Genomic DNA, 17,871 nt, shown 5'->3' with positions numbered 1-17,871 from the left:
TGAAATTTTCAGTAAGCTTCATTTGAAATGGCGACACTAATCCCATGTGTAATAGTAATTTGGTTAAATCAGTTATATAATGCTCAAAACACAAGTAGTTCTCAATACCAGCCAAGTCCTCCTCTCTAGTAACAGACAGTTCTGCCATGTTGTAGTTCTGACATTCTGCTCAGGCCTCTCTTTTAACTGAGTCTTGGCCATAGATAGAACTACAGTTATGACTTGTTTGTAGTCCTAAGCAGCTGCTCTGCTCTGTGTTCTGTTGCCACGGTAATTAAACCCCTGCCAAGTGCAGCTGTGAGTGACAGACAGTTCCGCCATGTTGTAGTTCTGACATTCTGCTCAACCCCCTGTTAATAACTGAGTGTTCAGACATAGTTGGAACTACAATGATGGCAGCTCATTCCTAAGCATACAATCCTAAGCAGCTCCTCTGCTCTCTGTTCTGTTGTCACGGTAATTAATGCCCTGCACCTGTTGGCGACACAGAGGGTGAGAATTCTCTGTTTAAGCCAGCCTGTTTCTCGCAAAAAAAGCATTTTGAACAACTCCTTCCCATTCAGGAACCGTGATATGTATTCAAAAACCGTTTGAAGCGTATGAGAAGGCTATTTGTCGTCTCCGATATTCTCGCGATTCATATCTCTACCTCGCTCACAGTATTAACAGCGATGAGAGAAAGATGATGTGTGCTGAGGTCTGACATTTTTCAGAAATATATGGAAAAACATGGGTCTGAGCGTGAGTTAGTCCTGTCGCACCACATCGGTCGGAAACACCTGGACAGAAAACTGTAAGCCCTAGGGACATTTTGAAAACATTTTACTGGAGCAGGCATGCATATCTATGTCCTGACCGACTTTGAGGCCAATTGCGCGATATTTGTGGCCGTGAGGGCGAGTTAGAAATTATTTTGGGGTCAGAAATCCACTCTCTCCCACACTCTAGCGGAGCGGCCCTCGCACTCTAACTTTTCAAAATATTGAATACTTTGGGTCGCTTGGAGACAAAATGTGGAGAAACCGTAATTCGTATCAACGTACCATCTTTACTTTAGAGGAGATCACGGACGTATCTACAAACTTGAATTTGAATGGTATTTCTACGTCAAATCATGATGACACAGAAATTCTTCAAAAATAGTTGTTTTGTTTCGTCGCCTCGCTCCATTGACTTGAATGGGGTTTTGGGGGTCTTTTTTCGCAATTTACGTTGCCATGGTAACTCCGAATCCCACCAGGAGTAATAGCTCCCCACACGGCATTGAGCCACATGTTTTGATACCACACATTTGTTGGGGTGCACGCAGCGGTACAAGCCGCATTAAGGGTGACGTAAGAAAAATAAATAAATAAAGAGACATTCTATTAGGTGTAGAACAATAGGTGCCTGCCATGCAATGCATGGCAAAATGCTCTCCCTATGCAGCGCTATGGCAGGCCCCAATAATAATAATAATAATAATAATAATGCTCTTTTAATGCTCTTATGGCTACTGGGCATAAACTTTAATACTCCTGTATCTGTAGCCAGATGGCAGCCGTTGGAACAAATTGTGTGCAGGGTGTGAGGAGTCTTTTAAAATGTTCCTGACTTTCCTGAGGCAACGTAACCTGTGGCGTTCAAGAAATGTCAGAGAGCAGCTGATGGTCTTCTGGGCAGATTTTACAGCAGCACAGACAGTGGCGGGGCCAGGGGGGCCAGTGCCCCCCCCTGACATTTGATTGGCCCCCCCTGATGATTGACATATAACGGCACCAGGTTATTCCTGTACATTATTTGGAATCATTCTAAGTCAACCTAATATCTAAAAAAGAAAAACAATAAATATATGAAAAGAACATTTATAAAACTTTATATAAATCCATGTGATGACATAATTAAATAGATTTTTATCAGGCGCGATACCAGCCTCCTTTATACTCATAAAAACAAGCTGATATTCTTTTCCTGGGTGTTTCAGTTGTGCTGCGTTGTGGTGCAACTCAAAGGCTAAAGCACTTCATACCTGGTGGTGATGGTAAAACACCAATAAGTTATTTATTGATCCTCCGCAAAAAAGAGAAAAAACCGAAGAGGGCCGACAATGTTCTAGTTTGGAGCAGAGGTGGCGCTAGAGTTTTTTTGTTGTCCGTCAAAGAAAAAAATCATTTTATTTCCAATTTGTAGTCATCAAGCGAAACATTTAGTATTTCTCTGCGAGATCGTTTTTTAAATCAGGTAACATTTCACGAAATTATGTGATTAGAAGACGGCAGAACTCTGATTGTTTCCTGATCCCTCAGCGGGAGAAAAACCCAGCAGAAGCGGATCAGCTGCTGGACGCTCCAAAGCCTCTGGTCCGTTAAAGCGTCCAGATCAGAGATGATTCTCTGACAGATATTGTTCTTAGTATGATTAATAATGAGCTTCACGATGTTCTCTGTGCGTAAAGTTGAAACTGTCTGAGCACCAAGTGGTCAGCTGATCACAGTCTGGACAGAAACCAGCGAACTGCTCTCTGTTCTTATCAAGACGAGGGTGAAGAGGGAATCTGACATATTAACTCAGTTAAGTTTTTACTGGTTTTGTTTTTAAAACACCATTAATGTAAGCAGTAACTATATATTGTATATTTGGCGTTTGTCATCATGTGTGATTAATTTGAGCGTAACGGTGGAGCATTTATGCGCATTAATTGCCCAGCGCTCTGCGCTTGTTTCTGCCTAACGAATTTGTACTTTAATTTATTTCCTCTCTCAACAGTCAGCTGTTATTCCTCTACTTAAACTACAGTAAGTAGATCACATTCTCTTTAGGTTTTCTCTGTGTGCTGCAAACTCATTAAATGTAAACTCATTAGAACCCTGAGCCTCCGTCAGGCAAATAATTCTGGTCCGACCCGAAATATTGTTACTTGTCAAATGACCTGTCAAACCAGAGCTTCCTAACCAAGGTGTCCATAACTCTTCAACACGCTGTCAGCTCCCGGTCAGAAAGACACATTTAGTTCAGTGTCTATGAGATGATATTCAGAAAGGATCTTTTATTTGATTGATTTTAGTTTCCTCTGTGATGAACTCTTTGCATAAAGTCTATCATGTCTCTATGCGCCAGTCAAAGGTGTTAATTATAACATGTCAAATGACAGAAGGGCTTAAAAAATAACCAAATATTCAGTTGTTATTTTAAAATATATATATATAATATAATATATATAATATATAATATGTCACACACACATTAAAATTGCCCCCAAGTAGCCTGCCCCCTTGCCCCCAACTAAAACTGCTCGCCACTGAGAACAGAGTCTCCCTTGCTACGTGCACGAGAACACACACAAGACAATACAAATGATACTTCAGTAGATCATGAAAGGACACCAACATTTTGAGAATATGTTCTCCTGAGAACTCCAAAAATAGAGTTTCTGCTGGTCTCTTCCAGTTCTGCTGTTATATCCAGCCAGGTACCAGATACGAACTCCAGAAACCCGTTTCCTGGAGTTCCTGCCCACAAGATCCATGACCACAACATTAGTGTAATTCCTTACTTGTCCTAAAATCCATTAGGTCCTTGGTCTTGACCGTGTTAAGGATGAAGTTGTCTGGGCACCATGCTGTGAATCACTCCACAGCATGGTGGATGAATCTCCCTATACGCAGACTCATCACCCCCTGAGATGAGACCCACTGCTGTCGTCTGTAAATTTAACAAGGGTGGTACTTTGATGGACTGAATCACAATCGTGTGTGTACAGCGTGAACAGCAGAGGGCTGAGCACACAGCCCTGGGGGGAGCCAGTGCTGATAGCTGTAGAGGTATGGACACCCACTTTGACTCTTTGTTTGCGATTCATCAGGGTGTCCTTAATTCACCAACAGGTGGTGGAAGAGAGGATTTCCAGGTCTGACAGTTTGCACTCCAGTCTGTCAGGGAGGATGGTATTGAATGCAGAGATGAAATCAATGAGGAGGATGTGTAACTCTTCCAGTACTCCAGGTGGGAAAAGACAGCATGCAGGACAGTGGCAAGATCATCCCAGTCGACCTGTTAGCTCTACAGGCAACCTGGTGTGCATCAAAGGTGCAAGGAATAACGTCAAGATGTGACTCTGAACAAGTCTTTCAAAACATTTCATCGCCAACGGGGTCAGAGCCACTGGTTGGTAGTCGTTCAGGCAAGTGATGGGTGATTTTTCTAGGAATGGGAACAATGATGGAGGATTTCAGGCAGGATGGGACTCTGACCTGAGACAGGGACCAATTAAAGATCTTCATAAAGAAGACGGAGCCAAAAAGCTACTAATGAGCAAGGAACACGAAGAGGCAATGTCCAATATTATTATTTAAACGCTGCAAATACCAATGCATTGGTTTTAATGTGTGCACACACACAAAATGGCCAACAATGGTGTAGCGCTACACATGCCTCATTGGGCGCCGGTTGTTTCATTCCGTGATCCAATTCACAATGACCTGCAAAGATCCGTGGTACTCCAGCTTGCCTCCCTATCTGCCACGATCCAGGCCTCCTCGATCACTGACTGGTTGCCACTGCGTCCATCTGATCCTTTGTTGCTGCAGTCCGCAGCCTGATGCTTTAGCTCTGTAGCACTAGTCGAGCTCGTAAGACACTTTGACAGCCCTTAGTAGCTCAAACTGTCTCAGTCTGCCATGCCCAGGGGGGTACGCTCAGGTACTGCGTACCCCTAAAAGATTTAGCGGGGGTACGCAGTACCTGCAAGAGAGGGGAGCGGCTGTTTGCTGTAAAAAAATCAATGGGTTCACTGTGCAGCAGCGAGTTTACCCACTAATCAGCCGTGACTGATTAGCTTTTCAAGAACAGTCTAAAACACGATTTAATTAATAAGTAGCTTTTTCCCCCATTTCATATGGTTTCTGAACTCTTAGTGCTTTAAACCAGTGGTCCCCAACCTTTTTATTATCACGGACCGGTCAAGACTTGGAAATTTTGCTGCGGCCCGAGGGGCGGGGGGTGAGCTGTCAGATAAGGTTTCTGCATGTTGGTGTTCCCACTAAATCCTGAATATGCCCTATTTGGGTCGTCTTGGCCCTTTTATCGCAGCCTGTGTGGTTTTCCCTGACTGGGAACGAGAATGAAACCTGTTGAATGTGACAGGTAGCCAATCAGAATGTGCGGTGACGTAAGAACAGAGGGGAATCCCAAACAGCTGACATATCGCGCAACTGAGAGTCCGGTGGATATCAGAGATGATATGTGGAAATGTTTATTATTATATGTAAAGGTCATTATTATGTGTTTGTTTCTTACCGTTTCTTACTCATTTTGCTGTTTGTGAGCCCAGCGTTGGTGCGCAAGTAACCAAGAGAATCCGGTTAAAGGATTTTCAAAATAAAAGATCCTCCAGACTCAAATAATACATAAAACGGAAATGTTTAATTATTTCTTGCGTGGCCCGGTACCATTTGGTCCACGGACCGGGGGTTGGGGATCACTGCTTTATACGTCAATAGTGGAAGGTTTTGAGTCGATCTCGGCATTAGGTGACAAACTGAACGCCGCCCAGGAGGCTGAGACCAGCATGTCCTCCTCTGATTGGCTTATCAAAACGTTCGTAACTTTATTAAAGAACAACAAAAATCAACAAAACACGTTCAAATTAATGTCCCAACAATAATAATAATCTCAGTAATTATTGTTTCAACAAGGTATTGTGCAATTCTGTGCGTTTTGCTTCAATTACCAAAATAACAGAGCAGGAGTTAAAAATTAACTCATCAACTACCACTGTTTTCAGGGGAGTACTTATTAATCATCGCAAAATAAATATCAAGCCTGCAAACCTAATATCGTAACGGACTGAATGTTATGTTTTTAACGTAATCTCTGCTCGGCTTGTAGAGCGCAGGAGGTTGCCAGGGCAACGGGTGTGCTTAAATGACAAAGAGAGACGGAGAGTAAAAAGGTAGGAGTGGTTTAGAGTTGATCACCTGTTCAGGTTGTTTTACCTTTGTTTACCTTTGTTGTGGCGCTTTACAGCCGCCGTAGTTTCTGAACGTTCAATAAACGATAAACGTGGACTAATTATCTCGTTCTGTGGGAGTATACGTCATTCACAACAAACATCAAACACGGTAAATATTTTACATTAAGTATTTAACAAACAAATGGCTTCTACTGCCATAATTATGTCAAATTAAATTAATTATCCAATATAAAAAATAGTTTGGTGCTGTCGGGCTCAGAGTCTGAGAGGTTTTTTCTTTATCAAACTTTTTTTTTTGCCTCTTATTTAGTGGAATATTGATGTTGATGAGATTTCCTCCAAAATAATAACTTTTTTCAACCTTTATAGCTCCACTGTTGAAAATGAGGCTCTAACATTCACAAATGACAGTGAAATAAAATCCAGTCCAACATCTGGTTTGAGGTGATTCCTCTGGAACCTGTTGGAGGACATATATCCCAACTTCAGAAGATGAGCTTTAACCTAACAGAGCTCTGTGGTTCCTCCTGTCAGTATGAGAGTCAGGGTGAGGAGGCGCCATGTTAGGAAGAGAAGTGGAAGCTGCAGGATCTTCAGAACAAACAGGTCATGATGCTGGGCTACTGATTATCCCTCTGTCTGAACACTGGATCAATAGAATTAGTTTAAAAGATAAAATGAATGGTTATATACCAGACATGGAAAACTGGGATGCACTCCATGCCATGATGTTCAGAATTTAGGTCTCATGGCATCTCAAGCTGTCAACATTGCAGCCAGTGGACTCTGGGAGGAAATACAGCTTTATTTTTATAACAATTGAAGAGCTAACCAGCTTTTATCGCTTCGCAAAAATTTAATCAGCACAGAAACTCCAAAGCACACAAAGAAGCTAAAAAAAAAATCCCTTCTCACCCTCCGCAAATGGTTTCTTTCATCCTCTGAGCTCAGGTCCTCTACCAGAGGTCTGGGAGCTTGAGGGTTCCTCCAGTATCTTGGCTGTGCCTAGAACTGCACATTTCTGGACTGAGATGTCTGATGTTGTTCCTGGGATCTGTTTTAGCCACTGCTCCAGTTTGGGGGTGACTGCCCCGAGGGCCCCAATGACCACAGGCACCACTGTGGTCTTCACCTTCCAGGTGTTTTCCAGTTCCTCTCTGAGGTCCTGGTATTTCTCCAGTTTCTGATGCTCCTTTTTCCTGATGTTGTAATCACTTGGTATTGCTACATCCACCACAACAGCTTTCCTCTGTTCTTTATCCACCACCACAATGTCCGGTTGGTTCGCCATTACCATCCTGTCTGTCTGGATCTGGAAGTCCCACAGGATCTTTGCTCAGTCGTTTTCCACCACCTTTGGGGGTGTTTCCCACTTTGATCTCGGGGCTTCCAGTCCATATTCTGCACAGATGTTCCTGTACACTATGCCCGCCACTTGGTTATGTCGTTCCATGTATGCTTTTCCTGCCAGCATCTTTCACCCTGCTGTTATGTGCTGGACTGTCTCAGGGGCCTTCTTGCACCACCTACACCTTGGGTCTTGTCTGGTGTGGTAGATCTGAGCCTCTATTGCTCTGGTGTTTAGGGCCTGTTCCTGGGCGGCCAGGATGAGAGCCTCTGTGCTGTCCTTGAGTCCAGCTTTCTCCAGCCATTGGTAGGTTTTCCTGACATCAGCCACTTCAGTTATTTGTCGGTGGTACATCCCATGTAGGGGCTTGTCCTCCCATGACGGTACCTCCAGCACCTTGTCTTCTGTTCCCCATTGCCTGAGACATTCGCTGAACACATCATCCTTTGAGGCTTTGTCCTTTATGTATTTATGGATCTTGGATGTTTCATCCTGGACAGTGGCTCTCACACTCAATAGTCCTCTGTCACCGTCCTTACGGCTTGTATACAGTCTCAGGGTGCTGGATTTGGGGTGGAACCCTCCATGCATGGTTAGTAGCTTCAGAGTCTTAACATCCGTGGTCTTTATCTCCTCCTTTGGCCAGCTAATTATTCCGGCAGGGTATCTGATTACTGGTAAGGCATAGCTGTTTATTGCACAGATCTTGTTCTTGCCATTGAGCTGGCTTCTCAGGACTTGCCTTATTCGTTGGAGGTATTTGGCTGTGGCTCCTTTCCTTGTGACCTCATCGAGGTTGCCATTTGCTTGTGGTATTCCCAGGTACTTGTAGCTGTCCTCAATGTCTGCTATTGTTCCTCCTGGGAGTGAGACCCCTTCTGTGTGGACGACCTTCCCTCTCTTTGTAACCATCCGACCACACTTGTCTAGTCCGAATGACATCCCAATGTCAGTGCTGTAGATCCTGGTGGTGTGGATCAGTGAGTCAATGTCTCGCTCGCTCTTGGCGTACAGCTTGATGTCATCCATGTAGAGGAGGTGACTGATCGTGGCCCCATTCTTGAGTCGGTATCCGTAGCCAGTCTTGTTGATGATTTGGCTGAGCGGGTTCAGGCCTATGCAGAACAGCAGTGGGGACAGAGCATCTCCTTGGTATATGCCACATTTGATGGACACTTGTGCAAGTATGTATATATATATATATACATAGTATATATTTATTTATTTATTTTTGTCATAGTACCCCCAAGAATTTAAAACTCCTTGGCCATGCCCCAATAGCACTCCAAGATGTCTTCATCACAAAGTCCAAAAAGGGCAGGTTTTTGACAGTACTAGCCAGTTAACACTGCACTAGTTAAGTGTTCATCCCTTGCTGCTTTGTTATGACTCGCTGAGCGGTTAATGTTGCACTTGTTGTACTATGTGAGAGGTTCCCAAACTGTGGGGCGCGCACCCTAGAGGGGGCGCCATGCCATTGCAGGGGGGGCGCGGGAAGCGGTATGGATGAATGAAAAAAACCCAACAACGATGTACACTGTATGTGCTGGGGTTTTACCTTAGAATGACCAACTTTCTATTATTCCTATGTCAATTTGATACAGTAGGGGCTTCTGCACTTATCTGTGTCCTCTGTCACTGCTTTCAGCAGTTAAAACTGTATAAGCCGTTGTTAACATGTGGTAACCTGTTTTTCCGAGCTGCGTTTTAAACACAACATGAGCGCTACGACGCTCGCTGGGTTTACACCTGTGTGGCAGCGACGGAGACTTGCTGCTGCTGCACTCAGGCATGTGTTAGAATCATGGCAGCAAAAACGCAAAGAACTTTTTACAGTTTTTCCTCCAAACTAACTGACTGAGTTGAGTAAGGCTGTTGGATGCAGCAGTGACGTGCGGTGAGATTCATAGCTGGTGAGGCACTGACTTAATCATAATCAGATATACAAATCTAGACCCCATGCAAGTGATTGTTTACAGAAAATGTTGCATGCGGTCAATGCTAGAGGGCAAAAAGGCTATTCCTTTACATGCCATCCATAGCCGCGCTGCCGGCCGCTGTAGAATAATTCCGTTAATGCAGTCAAACTTGGACGTAGATATTATTAATTTCGTACTGTGCTCCACAGCAAAGGGAAAAATCGTTAACTCAAAACCACGTCTCTCTCGCTCTCTGTATCAGCGCAGCTACAAGCAGACTCGTTGCCATAGCAACTGACAACAACGCCACAAAAAATAAACACTCAGATTTTCCACACAAAGAGCAGAACATTCAGTCTGTTGCAGTAGTATGGTTTTAGGCTTTGTCACTTTGACCGGGAGAAAAAGTTAGGGAACCACTCTTTTAAACTTTGCCTTTAATAACAAAGTAAAACATAAAGTTACCTAATTTTTAAAGTGCAATCAGTAATACTTTTATAACAAATTTATATCAGTAATGATTTCTTGGTTAAAGTCAAGTTGTCATAAATACATTTTCAATAATGTCAACTTTGTATTAAAAGTGTCATAATTTACCGAATGACGCTTTATGACAACAATCATAAATATTCATGAAGACTTATTCATGTTCATGACGTGTTATGTCATGTTTATGACGGTGTTATGTCAGCCTTATTCACCCCCTTCAAATAAAGTGTTACAAAAAATTCTCAGGAAACCCAGCAAGATGCATGGAATCACTGACTTGCCCCTTTTGCTCCTTGCCCCCAAGTGCCCTTTTGGTCAATTATTTCTTATTGTTTAGTATTAATTTCTAAGCCCTCTTCTGACACATAATAACATCCATCCATCTTCTTGCACCCTTGTCCCTTAATGGGGTCGGGAGGGGTGCTGGTGCTGGTCACCCTGGACAGGTCGCCAGTCTGTCGCAGGGCAACACAGAGACACACAGGACAAAAAACCATGCACACACACTCTCACACCTAGGGGCAATTTGGAAAGGCCAATTAACCTGACAGTCATGTTTTTGGACTGTGGAAGGAAACCGGAGTACCTGGAGAAAACCCACGCTTGCACAGGGAGAACATGCAAACTCCATGCAGAAAGACCGGGGCCGGGAATCGAACCTAGAACCTTCGTGCTGCAAGGCAACAGCTCTACCAACTGCGCCACTGTGCAGCCCCACATAATAATATGTACTAAAATTATTATTTTGTACAACATAATAAGCCCTCCGGTCACCTTGTTACCTTTGACCTTTGGCCCGTGACGCATGACACGATTGCGCACAGTGCAATAAAGCGGCTAACTGGAGCTCAACGTAGCGAACGTTCCAGATTACGGAACAGTTTTTGGTGAATTATAAAAAAAAAACGTTTTTGGTGAATAAAGTGGAGTAGATTTGCTGCTTGTCAGATTATGGAAAATGTTGAAATATCGTTTCTGCTTCAGCTCGGAGTCGTGGTTTAAGCAGAGAGGTAATGAAATACAACAGACACTGACAGGCTTCTGTGTCTGCCTTTCTCTGAAGAACTACTGAGCGGGAGGAGACAGCCAGGTGAGGAGAAACTGTTCTTATCTATCGATTCAGTATTTTTATCATACAGACTCCTTGCTGTTGTTGTTGTGCTATTAGCTAACTGCTAGCTAACAACTTTGTTAGCAAAGCTAGATAACTAAAAAGCTTCTTCCGTGTGTACGAGGCACATCGCCTGTCCAAAACTTATCATCTCCATAATGGATATATGTCCGATCTTCTAATTTCCTTTGCTGCATAATGTACATTTCATTTATTCTAGTGTTAGGTAAATGTATCTTGAAGGAGAATAGTACTTAAATAAAAGTCCAACAAGGATATTCATTTAGAATTAAAAACTCACCCTGAATTACCATGATAGACATAAAGTGTGTAATTAATGAAGGGGAAAAAACTCAACCCAGACTTTAAGTTTAGGGTCTGGTTCACAGAGTATGAAGTTAAATTTGTCTCCCAATTATTCAATGGGGGAAAAAACTACTTTAGTTAAGTAAAATAAAATTGTAATCAAAACTTTTGGAATTGTAATGATTTCTTTTTTAAAAAACAAATCGTTTTGCTTAAAAAACTTTTTTATTAAATAACTAATTTTTGTCTTGTGAACATAAAAAGTTATTTTTCAAACATAAACATTTATTTGCACACATCATAAATCTTTTGTTGTGATTTTAGGCCCTGCCCACGACATCATGTGAGAATCACAAGCAAAACTTTGAGTCACAAACAAAACCTTAGAATATTAAGAAAAGATTTATGACATGCACAAATAAGTTTGTTTTGCAAAAAAAAAATTCACTTCATGAGACGAATGTGATTTAAATGTTTAAAAAAGTTTTTTAAGCAAAACTCTGTAGGCCTTTCTCATGGTGGCAAACATTAACAATTAAATATTTGCTTTTGTTTTTTTCTATTTTCTGCAGTTCCACCTTAAAGTTTGACGCAGCTCTGCTTTCCTGAATGGACCGTCTTCATCTCCACTGCAGCAAACAGGCAGCTCTTTGTTTTATAGATTACTGTACACTAAAAGGTTGCATTGTGCTCTTGTTTATATTTTTAATAGTGTAATTATGTAAAGACAAAATATGTCTGGTGGTCCAGCTCTGATTTACATATCTTGCTAAATTGCGGGTTTGAATATTGCAATACTTTCCTATAACAAAATAGACCTGCAGGAAGAAATTACTAATAAAATATCTTACATATGTATAGTTGTATGCTCTATGTAGAGATTCTCCTTAGCTTTGATTGTATATCTCACAATTTTGTAATTTATCATTGTTTATTAAACTTTGAAAGTTGAGAGGCTTTGTTAATATTCTGTCCTAAAATACGGTTGGATGTGCCCTTTTTATTTATTTTTTGAGCACCTGCCCCTTTAGTGGTCTCTGCACGGCCCTGCCAAGTAGCTTTGCTGGGAAAGCAAATTTTAAAAAAAAATCCCGTTTTTTTTTTTTGGCCATCTTTCAAAAATTTCTGTAAAAATAAAAATTGTACAATCTCACTGACCCTGAATATAACACTAAGTGGGATAGTTAACTGAGTAAGACATAAAATAATGAGCTCATTATTTTGTGTTTAGTGATTCTGACCAGCTTGATTCACACAACATGTTTTTATCAATATTGAGATGGAAAATTGGCTGTAGATTTAACCCACTTGGCCTGACAGATATTTATTTTACCATCACATCCAAATTCAAAACCACTCCACTTTATATGCAATGATTTTGATTTTTTTCATGTGGTTTATTTGTTAAAACAGACCAAATACAGTGACTGTCCCAAAGAAATTTTGTGTTTAGAATATCTGGCCCATATTTACGGAGGACTGAAACTAACATGCTTAGAAATAAAAGCAGAAAAATAAATGCACCAGACCTTCCTGAGTTTACTTGTGATAACTTCATATATACTTACTTTTTTTTATTGAATATCAAGTTTAACAGAACTGCGCAAAAAGAGGTCCTATTTAAAAATGTTTTTTATACTTTGTGTTCAGCTGCACATGTTCTATCATTTGAGATAAATACAGATTTTAAAAAGAACAAATGGTCTATTATTTGAATTTTATGTATAATTGCAAATTATTAAAAAATAAATAAAATAAAAACGACTCGAAATGACTTGAAATTAAAGGTTAAAGGTTCAGGCAAAAGTTGACTTGACTCCACTTTTGCCTGACTTGACTTGACTTGAGGACAGAGACTTGAGACTTGCAACACAGTGACTTAGTCACACCTCTGGATCCTGCAACCCAAAGGCTGCACGAAGATCCATGATGGTCTGCGGCGGCAGTTTGCCAACATAAAAACACATTGGAATATATTATGAATTAATTCTGACATTTTTAAATTATTTGCAACACCCTGACTAACATTAGCTCATGTATATTCGGCACCATTACAAGTTTTATCTTAGTTTAAAAATCATCGTTGGCTTACCTGAACCGTCTGAGCCCCCTGCTTTCCTCCCGCTGCAGGGCGGAGATCAGCGCCTCCTCACCACATCGCAGCTTTCCTCCCACTGTCACATTTTCTTGAAGTCTCAGAAAAATGTAATCAGGCTATAAAAATTAGCTCAGCTCTCTCTTCTTCTTTTGTATCAGAAAAACAACAACTCGCGTTATGTCGCATGTAACGAAGCACAGCTCAGAGCCTGGAGGCGGGGCGCTACACCCCCCGCCACCAGGAGGCGGTACCCTGCTACAGAGCCGAGAAGGGCCGATGGAAACGCGGTCACTCCGAAACAGAGCCGAGCCAGGCCGGGCCGGGCCGAGCATTTCTCATAGACATGGGAGATAAATTTCTAATAAGGATGTCTTCTAGAAAGAATGTCTTTGGGGCAATAACATTTTTATGTAAAAAGTGAAACTCATTGTTTTTGTTTAGTATTTCGGTAATAATGTCTTTTTCTCTCTCTCCCTCTCTGTTTTGGCTCCAGACAATGTCCGGATATATGACTCCAGTAGGATCAGAGATTTTTGCTTTGTCAGAAATGAGAAGGGTGAGTTTTGTTTGTTTGGCTCTCTCCTGTATTTTTTGCTTCTTTGTTTCATAACTATGTATACACTTAAGCACAAACTTATTTCTGCCTTGGAAGTGGAAGGTTTAGATTCAAAATTACTTCAAGCAAGGATTACTTTTAAAAATGTTATATAAGTATACATTTTGTTAGAAAAATGGTAAAAAAAAAAAAAAAAAGAAATGAAAAAGTATACCCTTTGCAGTAATTAATATAACTGGCATTATAGCAGTTTCCTTAAACTTTCCAAACACAGTTTGGAATACAGAACAGTTAAAGGGATCCTGCCTCGTGTCTTCATTAACATCTGCTGCACCTCATCCTCGTCTCTGGTCCTGAGCTGAATCCTGGCCTGAGTGGTGTTCTGGCCGACACTCCAGGTTGAGAGCAGTGACAAACCTGAACAGTGCCTAGCAGTCCGTTAACTTTAGAGCAAACTCACTTACATTAATGGTCCTTCGAGCCGGATTCACTGCCTTACCCTAGTAAAGATGGATGAAAATCGGGACTTCAGAAGTGGTGCACGTCCTAAACGCCAGATTCGTCTCCCACAACGTTATGAAGATTATGAGCTCGATTTCAATGGTCTCAACTCCTACCAACACAGAGTGGAGAGAGGAAGGATGACTACACAGGAGGGACTGGCCGAGAAGACCCCCCTCACTTCGCCATATGCTTCCCCAACAGCCGCTGAGGCATCGGTTCTCAGCGAACCTATCACACATTATGCAGGAGGGAGTCTGCTACGGATCAAAGAGGAGCAGTTAGCCCAATCGCTAGTCCCTGAGGGAAGGCCGGCAAGGTTATGGAGACATCCTACCCCCCACAGTACCTTACCTCCCGCCTCAAATGAAGCTATAACTCTAAGGTCAGAGTTAGAAGAGCTCCAGCAGGAAAGGTTCTTTCTTCAGCAGTCACAGCAGCGTATTTCAGCAGACCTGGCACATTTAAGAGCTATACAGACTGACATGTTGCAGATAATGAATGTTGCTCATGAAGCTCAGCAGGAACAGCTTAAAAAGGAGCAGCATGCGTCCAGCATACTGACCCACCTGTCAATAATGAGGATGAGGAGTGGCCACCGCCACCACCACCGGCTTGGATGACTGAGGATGAGGAGGACAAAATGGATGAGTGCCTGGACAAAATGATGAGTGAGCTTCAGATTTTGAAAGGTGAGGCTTTGCTAACCAAACGCAGGCAGTCATCAGCCCAACCAGCAACACAACTGGCCTCAGGTTATCAACCGACAAAGAACAACTGTCAAATTAGCAGTCAGGTTCCTCCAGTAAAGAGACTACACTATGCATCAATACATCCTTCAGCTACTTCCACTCCAAGATTTAGCTCCACAACCAACAACAGGCTCATGAGCATTCAGGCTGCTCCCCCTCAGCAACCAATGCAGCAAGCACCTATTCCACAGGCTCCTAGTGCCACCCAAACAACCTCTCCGAATCCTGTGCCACCTTATCAGAGTTTCAGCTCAGATACATCCTATCATGGGCCTCGTCCAACCATCCCTAATCTATTTCACAGAGATCCTGGTGAGTTTGCACATCTGAAGATGGCTTTGGAGAACTTACTTCCACCTGACAGTCCAGAGCTCTTCAAATATCAAGTTTTAGTTGATCATCTAAAGTTGGAGGATGCCAGATTGGTAGCCGAAGCCTACCTTCACTCTCCAACCCCATTCACAGATACCATGATGGCCTTAAATGAGAAGTTTGGGCAGCCTCACCAATTGGCCCTGAGGAGGATTGCCACTGTGATGGACTCACCTGACATCCGGCGTGGGGATGTTGTCGCCTTTGAGAAATTTTCTCTCCAGATCCAGTCACTGGTTGGCATGCTGAAGATTCAGGTGGATGCGAAAACATAAATCGGCGCCTCCCCTCCCCTTCCCCAAGGAAGGTAAGGCGAGCTGAAGTGTATGCGAAGACATAATCGGCGCGCCGCCCCCTCCAGATGGGGTTTTGACGCCCCCTTTGGTGCTGCGCCCCTATGCGTTGCATGCGCTGCATACCCACTTTTTCCGCAGCTGGTCTTTGCTGTAGTAGTGACTAGCAGCGTAATCATGTAATTTTATTACCACTAGATGGCAGTAGGTACAGAGCATTTTACATTAAAACAAGAGAATTAGTGAACCGTGTTGTGGCACTGTTCAGGTGTATTTTTGAAGTGGACATGTTAAGTGCAATTTGAAATAAATGCAAAATATGATCAATTTATTTTTGTGTTTATTTTATTCCTTTTCAAGACACTTTGATAAGAATGACTATATATGTAATATAGGCGGCTACAGAGTGTCTTTGTTTATATTTTTGGTTGGTGGTGAACCTTGTGATTTTTTCAATTAAAACAATGTACCTTGGCTCAAAAAAGGTTGAAAAACACTGCCCTACAAGACGCAATGGTCAAATTTTGACATCACTTAAGCCACGCTCTCTGAGAACAGGAAGTGTCATGTTTTACTGTGAACGGTGACTATCTGACCCCTTTGACCTAATGAACATGAAACTGTGTCCAGAGACAGAAGACATGTTAGTGTACAGGTGATTCCAACCCCAGCTGGTTTCAATGCAGCAGGTGGGGGTGGTGGCGTGGCGAAGTGACCTGTAACGCTGTTGCCATACATTTGGCTCTGAATTCCACAATTTTGAGTCCAGCTGCACCAAACTCACTAGGATGGATCCTTATCCAACCCCGGACAGGAATCCATTGCAATATTTGGTGGGCGTGGCCTAATGTCTCAACAGCACCCCCTAGCATATATTAAATGATCAGCCCCAAGCCATGCTTTAACCTAGAATTATGAAACTTGATACACATGTGTATCTTGTCAGGATGTACAAAAGTCTCTTTGAGCCATGGTCCAAAACCAACAGGAAGTCAGCCATTTTGGATCAAGTCCTCTATTTCCTCCTTTTTATAGACTTCAGATCTGATCGAACTCCTCCTACAGCTTTTGAGATACAGACTTCAAACTCACTCGGCCCACTCTTGAGACATTAAAGGTGAAAAGTTATCAAAAGAGTTCTCGTACATCAAAGCATGTGGGCATGGTTAAGTGTCAAACTTTGACTATTTGCCATGAAACATGAAGGTGCAGTAACTTCTACAGGCCAGGTCAAAGCTGAATCAGACCTTCCATGTCTCATTATAAACCAGCCCTGATTACATTCACATGGTCAATTGATGACATCACCTTAGCCCCGCCCCCCTCCAGCAGAAAGCTACCCGTTTTTTCTGCTGGATGTCTTATGACTCTATGATTCAAATGGGTTCAATCCTGTGCCAACTGACATAAAATGACATGATGATGAACTGTCAATGCTGGCTGAACTGTGTGGGCGTGGCTAAATAGCGAATTGCAATGCTCGTCATATGCCTATGATCGTTTCTAAATCACATATGCATCCACCGATTTGCACCACACATTTTATGATTGATTCTGGTGAACCTCTAAAAAGCTCAATAGCATTAAATTGTAATTTGACTCGACTGTGCCCCCTAGGTTAATCAAACAGCTTTATCTCCTCGCTACATGGCCCTATCTGCACCAGATTTTTTGTGCATCGTTAAGGAGTGCTGCCGACTGTATCAATGCGTATCGCCTGGCGGAGGGGTGGTGGCGGCGATGCCGGAACCCCCGCAGTGGCCAATAGGCCAGAGTGGCGCTGAGCTGCGAGGGCCATTCGAGGCTGCTTGTAGCTTTAATTAGGCCCGAGCAGCTAAGCGCTGCGAAGGCCTATTGTAATTGTACACTGCAAAAACTGAAATCTTAGTAAGATTAAATATCTTAAATTAAGGAGATTTTTCTTGTTTTCTTTCTGACAAGATAATTTTTCTCACCAAGAGGGATTTATGTTAGAATATTTTTCTTATTTTAAGTGTTTTTGTACTTAATTATCTCAGTAAGATATAAAAGCTTAATATTAAGAAAATATTACTTATTATGAGTAAATATGTGCTAGAATCTAGAATATCAATATTTACCAATCAAACTTCAAGTCTAGAACTTATTTTATATAAGTAAAAATTTCTTATTTCAAGCACATAAAGCGAAATCACAT

At 42.2% G+C, this 17,871-nt stretch overlaps 1 protein-coding gene across 13 annotated transcripts in view; it reads left to right on the top strand.

The window, feature by feature from the left end:
* Positions 1-17,871, top strand: part of LOC103464192 (epidermal growth factor receptor substrate 15-like 1) — a 202,366-nt gene that overhangs the window by 63,116 nt on the left and 121,379 nt on the right. For all 13 annotated transcript variants that reach the window (XR_533610.3, XR_533611.2, XM_081606682.1 and 10 more), the window contains one exon: positions 13,715-13,777. Coding sequence is in view for 11 of the 13 variants with exons in the window: in XM_081606682.1 (XP_081462808.1) it covers positions 13,715-13,777 (63 nt within the window). In the remaining 2 variants the exon portion in view is untranslated. The remainder of the gene's footprint in view (positions 1-13,714; positions 13,778-17,871) is intronic.

The sequence above is a fragment of the Poecilia reticulata genome, chromosome 4 (assembly GCF_904066995.2).
Source record: "Poecilia reticulata chromosome 4, P_reticulata-male-v2, whole genome shotgun sequence".
In the NCBI taxonomy this organism is placed as follows: Eukaryota; Metazoa; Chordata; class Actinopteri; order Cyprinodontiformes; family Poeciliidae; genus Poecilia; species Poecilia reticulata.
The sequence above is the reverse complement of the archived record's forward strand: the minus strand, read 5'-3'. Positions and strand labels throughout refer to the sequence as shown.